Genomic DNA, 15335 nt, shown 5'->3' with positions numbered 1-15335 from the left:
TGCTTCCTGAAGTGGCCAGGGCTGGTAAACTTGGCTTCTCCAGTGGTTCCTGGGTGGTGATGGGAGATGAATGGACATGGCCTGGAGGCCTGCAAGCTGTCAGGTGTATTAGGGTTCTGGTCCAGCCTGAGCCAGACAAGCAGCACAGGCCTCTCGCCACTGTGCTCTTCCCTCGTGATGGAAAACAGCTGCAGTGACGCCGCCCACTCGGGGCTGAGTCCCAACAGGCTGGTTTCCCATTTCATTCTGGAGATAGAATCATCAGCTCCACAGCTCTCTCTGCAGCCCAGGCTGCAGGCTCTAGGGCTTTCAACTGCTTCTTGGTAACTTCTTTATCACCAGAGAGAGAGAGTAGGAAAGAGGATGGGGAAAGGGCAGAAGAGGGAGAAACTACAATACAGAAGTATTGTTATAAGAAGATAAATGACCCATGGCAAAAAAGTTTAAAAAAATCAGTAGGAAAGTGTGCATTAAAAATAGTGGTGTTTCTACTTGGCTATCCTGCTCTGCAGAGACAACTACTATGAACGGTTTACGTGTGTGTCCTACTGGATCTTTTTCTGTGCATATAAATGGTATTTTTAACATGTGCAAAGGGAAGGTGGTCCCATTAGACATTTGGCTTGATTCCAGCTTTTTTGCTGTTGTGAACAATGCTGTTGGGCCATTCTTACAGATGCATCTGTGGGCGCTGTCTCTAGGATAAGTTTCCAGGAGAAGAATTGCTAGGTTAGAGTATGTGTGCATTAAAATGGGTGTCATGCCAGGTGATGGAACCCCCACCAGTGTATGAAAAGGCTTTTTTCTTGGTAGCCTTGCCAGCACTGGGTACTGTTAAACTTGTAGGTCTTTACCAATCTGATGTGGGAACGTAGGATCATTGTTTCAATTTGTGTTACTTTAGTTATGAGAGAAGCAGACACCTTTTTCATGTAATTACTGGTTATCTTTTTTTTTTTTTATCTTATTTTAAGATTTTTTTTAAAGTTTATTTATTTATGGCTGAGTTGGGTCTTCGTTGCTACATGCGGGCTTTCTCTAGTTGTTACCAGCAGGGGCTGCTCTTCATTGTGGTGTGCAGGCTTCTCATTGTGGTGGCTTCTGTTGTTGCGGAGCACAGGCTGTAGGCACGTGGGCTTCAGTAGTTGTGGCTCCTGGGCCCTAGAGCACAGGCTCAGTAGTTGTGGCGCACAGGCTTAGTTGCTCTTCCCGGACCAGGGATTGAACCCGTATCCCCTGCATTGGCAGGTGGATTCTTAACCATTGCGCCACCAGGGAAGTCCTGGTTATCTATTTTGTTTGTTTTTATAAACCACTGTGGTTTTTTGTATTGGTTTTTCATTTTAGAATATTACTTTAGAGTACATTTTGAGTCCAGATTTCATACTGTTTTACTGTTTGTGGATTTTTCCACTTATGTTTTATCAGAGTTCTTCACTATGCTAAAGGAAACAACAAAAGGATAAAATACAGTGTTCAGCAAAGGCCAAATTAAGGCGAGTAGGACCTGGATCCCCTCTGAGTGTTTCCATCTGGAGAGATTCCGGCTTCCTGAAGCCCCTCCCCTTCCTTCCCCTTCCTTCTGCCTGGGCCTGTGTTTTGTCAGTATCTTCTGAGTGTCCCTGCCCAGTCATATAAGGCAGCTTCTTCAGGACCAGACAGGCCAAGCTGGACCACCCGGCCTACTTCCCAGTCTCAATGGCCTGTTCCCAGGGCAGATCCCCTGTGGGGAGCAGAGTCTGGCCCCGAGTAGTGTTGTGGTCCCTCCTCTCGTCCAGTGCTGTAGGCACTGCTTTGGGCAGGGGCTCAGCAGTAAACAAGAGGGACACACCTGCTTTATGGGGCTTGCATTCTGGTGGGATGAGGCAGACAGGGAGTCAAGGAAATAAGCAAAGCACGTATTGTAGTAGACGGTGCTATGTAGGTGGGGAAACACGAAGAGCATCAAGGAGGGATGGGGGTGCCGGGAGCAGGGAGGGGTGCTGTGGGCCTAGATGAAGCCTGGTTGAGCAGGAGCTATTTGAGCAGATGCTCCTTGAGCAGGCTTGAAGGAGTCGAGAAAATGAGCCATGTGGCTCTCTGTGGGGAGAGTGCTCCCAGTGGAGGGGTCACCAGGTACCTAGGCCTGAGGTAGGAGTCTCCTGGTGTGCTCAAGGAGGCTAACTGGGCTGAAGCAGAGTGAGGGGGTGAGGGTAGGCGATGACGGAGGTCAGACTGTGCAGGCCGCGCAGGCCCCTGGGAGAGCTTGGCACTCACTGTGTAAACGAGGAGGACCAGAGGAGTTTTATGCTTATGGTCTCAGCACAGCTGCCAGAGGGATCCCCAGGCTTGTTTCATTTATTTATTTAATCCCAGTTAGCCTTTTTTTTTTTTTTTTTTAACAAATATACAAATTACTTATTCAATTGAAGGAATTCCTATGCTTCTTGAAGCCGTTCATAGGCCTTCCCGGGCTTAATTTGAATAGGATCCTTCTAGGCTGTGTCGAGTCTAGGTTGTAGGGGAACGAAGGTGGGAGCAGCAGGACTGATTAGGAGGCTCCTGTAATAATGGCGGCAGGACAGGGTGGTGGCTTCCTCCGGAGTGGAGGAGGAGGAGGAGGATGGAGAGGAATGTAGGATTTTGTTATGAGGGTGGTATGGACAGGATTTGCTGATGAATTGGGTATGGGGAGAAAATGGAGGACTTTTGGCCTAAACAATTGGACGGTTACCTGAGCTGGAGAAGAGCATAGGTGGAGGAGGATTGGGGGGACGTTAGGCGTTCGGTGTGAGGTGTCTTTTAGATGTAGAGGTGGAGGGCAGAGCAGGGGCAGTTGTGTGTATAGAAGAGTCTGATGTGCGTGGAAGAGCTCTGGAGGAAGATGTGAACTTGGGGTTTTCAGCATCTAGTTGGTGTTTAAAGCCTTGAGACTGAAAGGAGACGACCAAGGGAGTGAGAGTCCAGGTGCTTGGCCTTGCTTTCTGGCATCTAAGAACTGCCCCGCTGCCGATTTAGCCTTGGCATCAGCCTGACTTGTCCATGGCAATGGTGGTAGATGGCTGGACCTTTCTCAAAGCTCACCTAATATGTTTCTCTTTCCACAGGCCAAAGCTGTCTTGAAATTCATCGAGGGGATCTCGGAAAAGACCCTGAGGAGTACTGTTGCACTCACAGCTGCCCGAGGAAGGGGAAAATCTGCAGCCCTGGGATTGGCTATTGCTGGGGCAGTGGCTTTCGGGTAAGGGGGTCCCCATCTTCAGGCACTCTGAGCTCTGAGGGAGCTGTGTGCAGGAGTAGGGGTCAAGGAGGCTGCTCCTGGGTCTGAGTGGGCTCATGTGTGATTTCTGTAACTCTTGGGTTCCTGTCTAGAAAGAGCAGTGCTGTTTTCCCCAGACACCAAAAGGTGCACTTATATGTGTGCAGGCACACACAGACACACACACCAGGGCCTTTGTGATCATTATTTAGTGTTGAATAAACACACAAGAGCAAAGAAATGGGAGTAAGAAACTTAGAAGCTCTCAGGAGATGAGCATGTGTATGACCAGCTTTGCTGACTGAGAAAAGTACAAGTTTGACATTTTAATTATTTTGATCAATAGAAGATCTTATCTGCTTCTGAGCAGTTGCCTTTGAGTGTGTTGTTCCTTTCCATTCTTTTGTCCTGGGTGGAAGATTTATGCAGCTGCCAGGAGAGCATGTGCTTCCAGCTTCCCAGACGTGAACAGTGGACCTAGAATTCACCGTGCCCTCTGTACATTATCTTTCTTGGTGCTCCTGACAGCAGTGTTAGCATTTCATAGATGGATAAACCCAGGCTCGGAGTTTCAGTGACTCACCTAAGATTCCCCAAGTCAGTGCCAGTTGTACTGGGGCTAAACTCAGCTCCTGACTCCTAGTGCCTTGTTCCTCTTGCTGCCCCAGCAGTACCGCTCAGCCCCACCACCATTAGCATCCTTCACACTGAACAGGGATCCCTCAGAGGTTAACTGTGGCCTTAGCCTGAACACGATTGTGCACTTTGGTTTCACGGTTTGAAACCCTCTCAGCACAGCTAGTGATGAGAGTGAAGCCTTCTCGTCCCAGGGCGCAGGACTGGGGAGCCGCGTGCCAGCTCTCACACTGAAGGAGAAGTGCCCACAGCGCCCTCAGCAGGGTGCTTTCACAGATGTCAGTAGCTATTTGCCAGGACATGCTGCCTTCAAATTAGTAATGTGTTTTCATTAATTTGGGAGGAAAAATACCCTCAGGTCTGGAGTTGCTTTACTTTTCCTCCCCAAAATGCATGTCCTGGCTGTTTTTTTCCCGCCACTGTCTCTGGTTATCACCTGTGTAACAGGGGCAAACAAAAATGTTTTCTTTTTTTAAGTTCTCTAAACATTTCTTAGATTTCCTAATTACTTAAAAAAAAATCTTTTGTTCAACAGGTACTCCAATATCTTTGTTACCTCCCCGAGCCCGGATAACCTCCACACTCTGTTTGAATTTGTATTTAAAGGGTTTGATGCTCTGCAGTATCAGGTAGGAAATTAGGATAAGAGCTTATTTTGATTCCGTGCTGAGAGTCAATCCAGGTGAAGTCTTTAGAAGGCAAACTTTCTTAATATTTGGTTTCTAAAGCTTGTTTCTCATGTTTGGCATTGGTTTGGTTCTTTCCCCGTTAGGAACATCTGGATTATGAGATCATTCAGTCTCTAAACCCTGAGTTTAACAAAGCGGTGATCAGAGTGAACGTATTCCGGGAACACAGGCAGACCATTCAGGTGAGGCTTATTCTAAAACCCTGCCACGTGGGGCCAGTGTCCTGCTGTATATAAATGCTCTAAGACGTCTCCTTTTATAGTTGGTTTATATGCTGTGTAATTGCGTATCTTTTAGACTGTGTTGTTGTTTTACGGTAAATGTGTTCCAGGTTTTCAGCCTCTTCTAAAGAAAATCATTCAAGCAAACTAACAAATGCATGTAGCCAGATTGGAAAATTGAGTGAGTAGGATTGTAAGTATGCTAACCAGCTAAGAGAAATATAATCATTTTTTCTGACATCATTTCTAATTTTGCTTAGGTACGGCAGGTTTTGAAATGATGCATCTGTAGCTAGAACAATAACCTCACCATTTAAAAGAAAAAAAGTTCTTTGTTAAAATGTACTCTGAATCTTTGTGGTTTAGCCAGTGGCCTATCTTCCTTTTTAAACAGTGTTTCCCCGAAAGCTGTATAAATCTCCAGTGCTCTGTAAACCTGGATGGTCTGTACTTGTCTAAAGGCTACAGTTTTGTTAAGTTGTGACAGGCTTGCAGAAGGGATGGAGACCCGCAGGCTCCTAATGGAGTAGGTTTATTGATTATTTTTGGAGTTCGGTTGGGTGGGAAGTGGGCCAGGTAAACTTGGCAGTTTACGCCCTTGACCTTCATGCCTGTGAGGCATATGTGTATGTCTGTCAAGGAGGTGTACCTTTTATCAGAGATCCAGGTTATAAATAATGTTAAGTGTTTGTGCCTTTTTCCCTCAAGGAGCTGTATTTTTTTCTTGCTGGGTCTCTTTCTAGACTCTCTTCTTTCTGTACATTTCTTCCTGCTTTTCTTGGTTCTCTCAGCTGCGAGGAGGAAAGTCCAGTGTTGGGGTGGCACTGGTGAGGGGCAGGCTGCGGGCAGTGAGAATACAGAGATCTGTTAAAACTCAAGAAAAATACACAAACCAAAGAAGGAAAAGCTTTCCCTGAGGTGCCTGGCTCAGCCCTTGCTGCTCCTTGGATCTGTCATCAGAGACCCTCTCCTGTTACCAGAGTCGCTTTGTCTCCAGACGGGAGTTGAAGCGCTGAAGAGGTGACCTGACTTTATGAGGCTACATTTATGTCCCTTTGAGGCCTCTTCCTTCTTGCTGGAAATTGAGATAGAGAAGAATATTAAAGTCAGCTACGCCTCTCCAGGGGCCTGCTCTCTGCTGCTTTTATGAGGTGCTTGTTTAGTTTTTCTCTGTAAGAATCCAAGACATGAGGCCCCATTGAGGACGTGTTTCCTGCTGTTGGAAATGAGTGGGGTCTCTGCCTCCTTGACCCATCAACTTCTAACAAAGCAGTTAAAAAATCTTATTTGTGTTGAAATACTTTAAGCTACAGGAAAGCACAGAGGCCGATGTAACATAACACTCAGGTGCCCAGCACTCAGGCTTAAGAAATGCTGACGTTTTGCTGTTTGCCGTGTTTGTTTCATGTTTAAAAGGCCATTTATATTTTTGTTTTAAAGATCTAAAACCTCACAGACACAGTTGAAGTCCGTCTTGTACCCTTTCCCATCCATTCCCTTCTGTCACTTCCCATAGGTAACTCTGCTCTGAGATTGGTGTTTCCTTTCAATTCATGTGTTTATATTTCACTATATAATTATGTATCCATAAATGGTAACATCCTATACTTGTCCTTTTTCAGCTTGTCTTTTTTCACTCAACATTTGTTTTCATTGAAACTTGTAGCTCTGTCTGATTCATTTTTAAGCACTATATGAGTGTGTTACAATTTGTTTATATGTTTCTAGAGTTGGAATTGTTTGGGTCTTAGGGTATGCATAGATTTCCATCTTTCTTGGATTTTGCAAATTCTCCTTTAAAGTATTTGTACAGATTTACCTTCACCCCAGCACTTTCTTGAGTTTTTGTTTCCCCCTGTTCTCATGAACAGTGGGTGTTTTACTGCTATTTAAAATTTGCCTGTGTGTGAAGTGGGATCTCCTTGTTGCCTTCAGCATTGCGCTGATTACTGGTGAGTTTGAGTACCTTTGTTTATGTTAATTGGCTATTCAGGTTTCCTCTCCTGTAAAATACCTCTTCGTGGCCTTTTGCAAACTTTAAAAACCCCTGAAGGAACTGAAGGGGTTGTTTATACGCAGAAGGGTGCTAAGCTCATGGCAAGCTTGTGACATTAGATGGCCCAGCCAATAACATAAATAAGGATGTATGAGCATTAAGAAGGTGATAAGTCTTAGAAGTGTCCCCACCAGTGCAGGGAGACTTGGGCTTTATATTGATGGTGTCAAATCAGGGCACACCGTATCCAGCGTGTGGGAGATGCTTGAGAAACCTGACATCCTCCTCTTTAGCCATTGCTGGGGCCAAGCTTGCCTCTGGCCCACTGGCCAGAGTGAGGCTAGGGAGAAGCCTGAGAAGAGAGAGAGGAGAGAAAGGAAAGGGAGGCACTGCTTATCAGTTGGCCAGGTCCCAGGCAGGGCATTTTTATAGATTTACCTAATTTTTTTCTTAAGTAGCCATCAGGTATTTCCTCCATTTTCTGGAGAGGAATCTGCGGCTCTGAGATGAAGTGACCTGCCCAGGTCAAAGCATTTGGAGCCAGGCATCTGACTCTAAGCCCATCCCAGCTTTGTCCTGCCAAAGAAGGAGGAATGAGAGATAGAAGAAAGGGGACAGGGGAGAGAGAGGCAAGAGAGGCCTTTACGGTGACTCACCAGTGAGCACAGCCATGGTATCAGGTGGCCAAACTAATAATATAAATTTTTCTTTCTGGCAGTATATACATCCTGCAGACTCTGTGAAACTGGGCCAGGCTGAACTTGTTGTGATTGATGAAGCGGCTGCCATCCCCCTCCCCCTGGTGAAGAGCCTTCTGGGCCCCTACCTTGTTTTCATGGCATCCACCATCAACGGGTGAGGCACCTTGGGCAGGAGCCGTCGCTGCTGTCGTAGGTTGTCACAGTTAGGTTGCATGTAACGAATATGACCTGAGCTTAGGTGGGTAGGGCTGACTCCTGAAGTTGGAATCTTTGGGGCTGCTTCACTCCCTCCTTAGCCTTCTCCTTGGCAGCTGGCCCTGTCATAGCAAACTGTAGCTCACTTCTGGTCTGAGCTGCAGCCCACCAGAACAGGCAGCACAGACCGAAGAATTTCATAACCCAGTTGATGAGTGTCTCATTCTGTCTGTAGGCCTGATCAAGTTCTAAAGAGCACATGGATGGCAATACCAATGTCTTATCTCTTAGAATTATGTGAAAATATAGTATTAAAGTAACTGTATAATTATCGTAAGAAAGCAGGCTCAAGAGCTTTGTAAAAAATTTTGAAATATTTAGTTCTTGTTTGCTATGGAAAAGCTAGAAAGATAAGGTAAGCAAAAAAAAAAAAGTCACCAGTGATCTGACCATATAGAGACAGCGTCTTTTAGAATTTTGGTGTACATTTACTGTGCATTTATTTTCCTTTTTCATTTTGAATAAGAGTAGTTTTCATAATGTTTTGAATTTTCTCTTTTATGTAAAGAATATACTGGGAACTCCCTGGCGGCCCAGCGGTTAGGACTCTGAGCTTCCACTGCTGGGGGCCTGGGTTCAGTCCTTGGTTGGGGAACTAAGATCCCACAAGCTGTGCAGAGCATGGCCAAAAAAAAAAAAAAGAATATACTGTGAAATCTTTCCAGGTCAATGTATATATATCTTCAATAAAATAGACTTTACTTTTTTTTGGTAACAGCTTGAGATATAGTTCACATACTATACAATTTACCTGTTTAAAGTGTGTAATTCAGTGATTTTTAGAATATTCAGAGTTGTGCAACCTTCACCAGAGTCAATTTTAAAACATTTTCATTACCCTGGAAGGAAACCTCATACCCTTTAATAATCATCTCCAATTCCTTCCTACCCCCAATTCTAGGGAACCACTAATAAATTTTCTGTATCTATGGATTTGTCTATTCTGGACACTATATAAGTGGAATGTTAGAATATGTGGTCTTTTGTGACTGGCTTCTTTCACTAACCATAATGCTTTCAAGGTTCATCCATGTAGCTTGTATCAGTACTTCATTCCTTTTTATGGCCAAACAATATTCCACTGTATGTTCGTTCACACACGTTTTGTTTTCCCTTCCTCTGTTGATGGTCACTTGGGTTGCTTCTCTCTCTGGGCTCGTAGTCGTGATGATGCTGGGAAGGTTCACGTGCAGGTTTCTGTGTGGACATGTCTTCTGTTCTCTCAGGTGTGTACCTAGGAGGAGAATTAGTGAGTTGGATGGTAACTTTCTGTTTAGCTGTTTGAGGAACTGCCAGATTGGCTTCCAGAGCACCTGTACCGTTTTACATTCCCACCGGCAGTGTCTGAGGGTTCCAGTTTTTCCATATCCTTGCTAGCGTTTGTATGTCTTTTTGACTCTAGCCATCCTAGTGAGCACGAAACGGTGTCTCATGTGGTCTTCGTTTGCATTGCCCTGATAGCTGATGGTGTGAGGCATCTTATGTGCTTATTGTCCATTGTGTATCTTCTTTGGAGAAGTATCTATCCAGATCCTCTGCTCATTTTTCTAATTGGGTTGTCTTACTTTTTACTGAATTGTAAGGAAGGGTTCCTTATATATTCTAGATACAAGTCTCATATATATATGATTTACAAAATTTTCTCCCATTCTATGGGTTTTTTTTTTCCCATTTTCTTGATAATGTTCTTTGAAGCACAAGTTTTTTTTTTTAGTGTTGTTGTTTGTGCTTACTCTGTTTTTTAATAAGTAAATGGAATTCCTTTGAGAATGCTTTGTTATATGGGGCAGGCAGGAGGAGTAAAGCACGTCAAAATTCTAATTCTTTGATCATTTTTAAAAGTAGTGTTTGAGTAAGAGGAAGTATTTATACAGTGTTCTCATTTTTAATAATGAGTACTATGAAAGATGTAATACTGAAAATAAAAAAACTCACTGAGCAGTCTACACCCTGTGGTCACATATGCTTGTGACAAAAGACAAGGAGGAAATACAATTGAAAAGAGCTTGTTCCGTGATCAGATCATAGATGATTTCTTTTCCCCCAGTTTTTTGTTACTTGCTTTATGTCATCTTTTTAGTGAAAGTACTAATGAAAAAAGTTACTTGGGGTGGTGGATTTGTCTAATCTTGATTTTTCCAAACTGGAAATGCTCTCTGTTTATTTTTTCAAGCAGTAAGTTCTAATAGCAGCTCTCATTAATTGACCATTCATCTGTGTTCCAGTTCCATTATGCTAAACGCTTTATTCACGTCATCTTTTCAGTCCTTATTTTTTAGTTCACGGTACAGTCCTTTGGGACGTGTAGAATAGTCCAAGCTTTTGAGGAGGAGGTTAAAAGAGGTTGAGTTCCTTGCCGAGAGGTACTAAATGGATGTGCCAGGACTTGAGCCAGACCCAGACGGCTCCAAGCTGAGCCACCATGCAGCCCTGCCTCCTTTGGGCATGCATGTGCCTTGCTGGAAGTTCAGAGGTGACAGGGCTGTTCTCAGCAAGCAGCAGTCTAGTGTTTCATCAGGACGAGGAAATCAGTTCTCTGTCCCCCCTCGAGATGTGATTTGGGACCTTTTGTGCCTGATTGCCTTTGCTTTTGTTCCTAGCTACGAGGGCACTGGCCGGTCCCTGTCCCTCAAGCTAATTCAGCAGCTCCGTCAACAGAGTGCCCAGAGCCAGGTCAGCACCACCGCTGAGAACAAGACCACGACGACCGCCAGACTGGCATCAGGTAGCCTGGGGCTCTGGCTGGGCCTGCAGTGCACAGCAAGTCACTTCACGCTCTCCCTGGCTCCTTCCCCTCACAACATTAGGGGCGGAAACAGACCTTCTGGCCATCAGGCAGAGAGGTTGAGTCCCCAAGAGGTGAAGTTCTTTTTCTCTGAGGAACAGCATACCAGTGACCAGGTGGGAGGCTAACCTGGGCCTTCTGGTGCCTGGACTCCTGTTTGTCACCATCTCAGGGCATTGGTTGCATTGACTTAGCGAGGTCCTTTGGGATTGGTGTCAAGGCATGTTGAACATCCTCCAGAATAATTTAAAATCACTGTTTAAATTCTTAAGGTGTGTTTATGTGGGCACCACGTGACAAAGTGGAACATTTGTCTTACTCCTCTGATCAAAACATATTTACTTGTTCCTCACTGTGTGTGTGTATTTTGTGGGGCACAGCACGAACGCTGCACGAGGTCTCCCTGCAGGAGTCGATCCGATACGCCCCTGGGGACGCAGTGGAGAAGTGGCTGAATGACCTGCTGTGCCTGGATTGCCTCAGCATCACTCGGATCGTCTCTGGCTGCCCCTTGCCCGAAGCCTGTGAGCTGTATCCTCCTGGGTGCTATTTGCCCCGTGAAAGGGAGAGGGGGCGATGGAAGAGCTAAACAAAGGTTTTGGGCTCTGCTTCATAGGCTGCTTTTCTAGGGAGAGGGGAAGGTTGAGTGTTCTTGGTTTCCCTTCTCTTCCTTCCCTAATATGTTTCTGCTCAGAACCGTGGGCTCTTCCCAGACTGAGGAAAACCCACATATCCCGGTGACCCTTGGGAGTAGTGTGTCCTGTTTTGGGTTCTCTTTGATTTGCTTTGGTTGCTTAACTCCAGATCCAGCTACTATGTTAACAGAGATACCCTCTTTTGCTACCACAAGGCCTCCGAGGTTTTCCTGCAGCGGCTCATGGCCCTCTACGTGGCCTCTCATTACAAGGTAACCGCCGCGAGCCCTCGCCTGAACTTCAGCGGTGAATTCCAGCACTTGGCAGTGCCTTTTTACGGGACTTTTTGCATCTTTTGTTACCCAGTGGCTCAGGTGACCAGTCCACTGGGACCTGAACGTCCTGATGTTGGCAAGGTCCGGGGGTCCTGCTGGAGGGGTTGCATTTGCCATTGTTGTTCAGGCTTGTCTGGGGCCCCAGCTTTGATACAGAGAATGGGATTTCTGCATGTGGCTCCGTGTGTGGCAGCTGGAGGGGGTGCTAAGTTTTGCCCATTTTAAACTGGGGTGCTTATGCTTCCTGCCCGTCGGCTAATGGATGGGCTGAGATGACAGAGCAGTTGTAATCTGGGGAGAGCTGTTTGACCTGAGACCAGCCTTATACCCCTGGGCTAAGGATCCGTGCGTGAGAACTGGGAATGTTTGAAAGTCTTAAAAACTAAAAGACACGTTGGAAAGGACACTTTGTGAGTGTCAGGCAGCATGTTTATGAACACCTTTTAATAGAAGGCTGAGGGTTGGTGTTAGAAATGGCGAGAGGTTTTCTTGAAATAGCAGCCTCTTATCAGAAAGAAGTTCACTTCCCAGCTGTGAAGTACGTCGTGCTAACTCCGCCCCAGCTCCGCAGCCTCAGTGCTCGTGGTGAGGTGACCGCGAACGTTGGAGGCTAAGCCGCACTTAAGCCCTCATGGAGAGCCTCAGACCGGCCGGCCAAGGTGCCGGAAGGCGCTTCGCCCGGGGTTCAGCGCATCGCTTGGCTCTGGGGAAGGCGCTTCTCCAGTCGTGACTCTGGAGGAGCCTCTGAGTCAGGACGGGACGGGCAGTGCTTCTCCCCGACCTTGCTTGTGCCCCACAGAACTCTCCCAACGACCTCCAAATGCTCTCTGACGCGCCTGCTCACCACCTCTTCTGCCTCCTGCCTCCCGTGCCCCCCACCCAGAATGCCCTTCCTGAAGTGCTCGCTGTCGTCCAGGTATGGAAGCTGAGGCATGCTCGTGGCACTGATGTTGGGAACCACTTAGGCATCAGAGATTAGTGTGGCTCGGTCACTGCAGCACGGAAGGGGAAGCTGTTAATTCCTGGTCTCCAGCCAAGTGACCGGGTGTAACCAGGCAGGCGAGTAGGGTGCACCACAGGAAACCACCACCCTGACAGAAACCCAAAGCCCCGCTCTTCATGGATGGGTGGAAGTCAGAGCTGGCCACTTCTATTTTGACTTACAGCTTCTTCTAAAACAGAACTTTGTTTTCCTCCTTTATTACAAAAGCAATGTGTGGTACTTGTAAAATTAGAAGACAGATTGGAAACATGTTTTTAATGTCTGGCATGTGTATACGCGTTTCTTCATTTTTCCTGTTCATAAATAGGGGATCATAGTATTTGGTAATCTGTTTCTTTTTACGCCAATGTGTCAAATGTTTATAATCTGCATAATTGTTAACGGCTGCATTGTATTTCATTATGTGCATGTAGCATACCGTGTTTAGCCATTCTCCTGTTAGACCATTGAGTCGTGAATTTGCATAATTCTCTACAGAGTTGCGTGAGCATCCTGAGTCTTAACTGATGAGCTCACAAGTACACCATGTGTGGAGACCCTCTTCTCGTGTAGTTTTGCTCTCTGGGCCAGGAGGTTGTCAGCATTCTGCCTTCTTAGTGACAGTGTCAGGATGCCTATGGGACATAGTAATGAAACCTCCCTTGGAAATGGATGAATCAGTTACACGGTTCAGTGTGAGCTGGAGTGGAAACAGCCAGCCTAGTCAGAGCGAGGGCAGAGCGCTGGTGAGGCTCTGTGGGTGGGCTCTGAACCTGGAGCCAGCCTTTCTGTCTGCACTGTCTTGCTGCCCCCACAGGTGTGCCTGGAGGGGGAGATTTCTCGCCAGTCTATCTTGAACAGCCTGTCTCGAGGCAAGAAGGCTTCGGGGGATCTGATTCCCTGGACAGTGTCAGAACAGGTGATGTGCTTTCCCTGGTGTGTCCGAGCGAGTAAAGCTGGCAGTGCTAGAGGCTGTCTTGTCGCTCAGTTACTGGCTTGTGTCTCCCCCACAGTTCCAAGACCCAGACTTTGGCGGCCTTTCGGGTGGAAGAGTGGTTCGCATTGCTGTTCACCCGGATTATCAAGGGGTAATGTGTCCTCGAGGCTTCAAACCTGATGTGCTGTTATTAGCTGCAGCCATGTTGCTGGCCGCTCATTAGGGCAGGTGCACTTGGTTGTTTAAATAGGAAGCTGGTCAAGGAGGAGCAGATCCAGGTACCCCTCTGCTGTGGACAGTTTGCCCGGGGCTGGGGGTGGGTGGGCAGGCAGGATGATCATATATGCTCGCTCTTCCTTTGTGAGGACAGGGGACTTGTGAACCAGATCTGCTTCTCGCAATTACCTCCTGTCTTAAAAGTCCCCACCAGAGTTAGCTGCAGAGGCATCGATTTGGAGCTGGCTCATCTGTGGACCAGAAAGCCCAGCCAGCCACCCTCAGGCTCAGGTGGCACGTGGGCTGTTCTTGATGGGTTGGACGGTGCGAGTGAGGGTCATGCCACGCTGGGTCATGCCACGCTGGGTCTTAAGAGTCTCTGTTTGACCTTGTTGAGGGATTTCATTGGTTCTCTTTGCCAAGTGCCGTTTGACCTGGAGTGAAGGCTTTCTAGAAGCACCACAGGGGCGTAGACCTGGTGTAGACACTGAGGACATCTCTCTTCCCTTTGCCGTGTTTGCTCACAGATGGGCTATGGCAGCCGAGCCCTGCAGCTGCTGCAGTTGTACTACGAGGGCAGGTTCCCTTGTCTTGAGGAAAAGGCCCTGGAGACGTCACAAGAAATCCACACCGTCAGCAGTGAGGTAAGCATCTTCGGGCCGAACTCCCGGCTCCTGGGAGGGTCGTTCTCTGGGTCTTCAGGGGCATCGTTAAGAGCCGTCTCGTGGCCTGGGCTCTCTGAGCAGTGGCGGCAGAGTTCCGCTCTGGTTCTGGAGTAGCTTCTCTTTCTCCAGCTCACACATAAACTGGGACCCTCAGGCCAGCGTCATCAGGCTCACCTGGAGGCTTGTGACGAGTGTGCGTTCTTGCTCCTGGCCCTGGACCTCCTGAATCCAAGGCTCTGGGGTGGGGCCCAGTCGTCTGTGTCTTAACAAGCTTCCAGGTGATGCTGATGCACGTTTGAGCGTAAAGCCCCAGCTCTGCAGTCTCCTCCTCTTAGCACTGAGCCCAGACTCGGGGAAGCACCATCTTTCTGGATAAGAATGCTTAAGGCTTGGAATTGGGACGGCTTTTCACGTGGGTTCGTTTGATTTTTCACAGGGTGCCTGTTCAGGAGGTGGGGTAGGGGCTTGTATTTAAGGTCAGGCTCAGAGATTTGTCCCTTCCCAAGACACAGAGCTAGCCAGTGACAGACCTGCACCTTCAGAGCCCTACCTCTGTCTTTGTAAATGTGTTCGGCATTTCTAAACTGTGTGGCTATTTCCCAAACTCTGGGTTCTGAGCAGTGTGATTCCATGTTTGTCTAGGGGTTTGGTATCCTCAGGAATGATTACTGGACTTAGTGGTGTTTTTACATTTTAAAAACCATGGAAACAAACCAAGAAAGCTGTCCCAGTTTTTGTCGTGTTCGTCCAGAGCCTTGTGTGGCAGGGCTGCTTGAGCGTGTCACTAACCTTCCCTCCCTCTGCTGGGTGGATGTGCTCCCCCTGGCATCCTCCAGGCCGTCAGCTTGTTGGAAGAGGTTGTCACTCCCCGGAAGGACCTGCCTCCCTTACTTCTCAAACTGAATGAGAGGCCTGCCGAGCACCTGGACTACCTGGGGGTGTCGTACGGCTTGACCCCCAGGCTCCTCAAGTAAGGATTTGCCTGTCCCTCCTGCCCCGCAGCATCCCTTTGGCCTTGGTGTCCTGAGAAGGAGAGTTCTGTGG

General features: G+C 47.3%; 1 protein-coding gene across 1 annotated transcript in view; it reads left to right on the top strand.

The window, feature by feature from the left end:
- NAT10 (N-acetyltransferase 10) overlaps positions 1-15335 on the top strand; it is a 38653-nt gene that overhangs the window by 11421 nt on the left and 11897 nt on the right. The window contains exons 9-20 of the mRNA XM_057747786.1: positions 3087-3220; positions 4410-4503; positions 4647-4745; positions 7499-7635; positions 10337-10461; positions 10902-11052; positions 11332-11428; positions 12291-12407; positions 13291-13392; positions 13487-13561; positions 14154-14270; positions 15128-15261. Coding sequence (XP_057603769.1) covers positions 3087-3220; positions 4410-4503; positions 4647-4745; positions 7499-7635; positions 10337-10461; positions 10902-11052; positions 11332-11428; positions 12291-12407; positions 13291-13392; positions 13487-13561; positions 14154-14270; positions 15128-15261 — 1382 coding nt within the window. The remainder of the gene's footprint in view (positions 1-3086; positions 3221-4409; positions 4504-4646; positions 4746-7498; positions 7636-10336; positions 10462-10901; positions 11053-11331; positions 11429-12290; positions 12408-13290; positions 13393-13486; positions 13562-14153; positions 14271-15127; positions 15262-15335) is intronic.

Source organism: Hippopotamus amphibius, chromosome 9 (genome assembly GCF_030028045.1).
Source record: "Hippopotamus amphibius kiboko isolate mHipAmp2 chromosome 9, mHipAmp2.hap2, whole genome shotgun sequence".
NCBI lineage: Eukaryota > Metazoa > Chordata > Mammalia > Artiodactyla > Hippopotamidae > Hippopotamus > Hippopotamus amphibius.
Note: the sequence above shows the minus strand (reverse complement) of the source record. Positions and strands in the feature narration are given on the sequence as shown.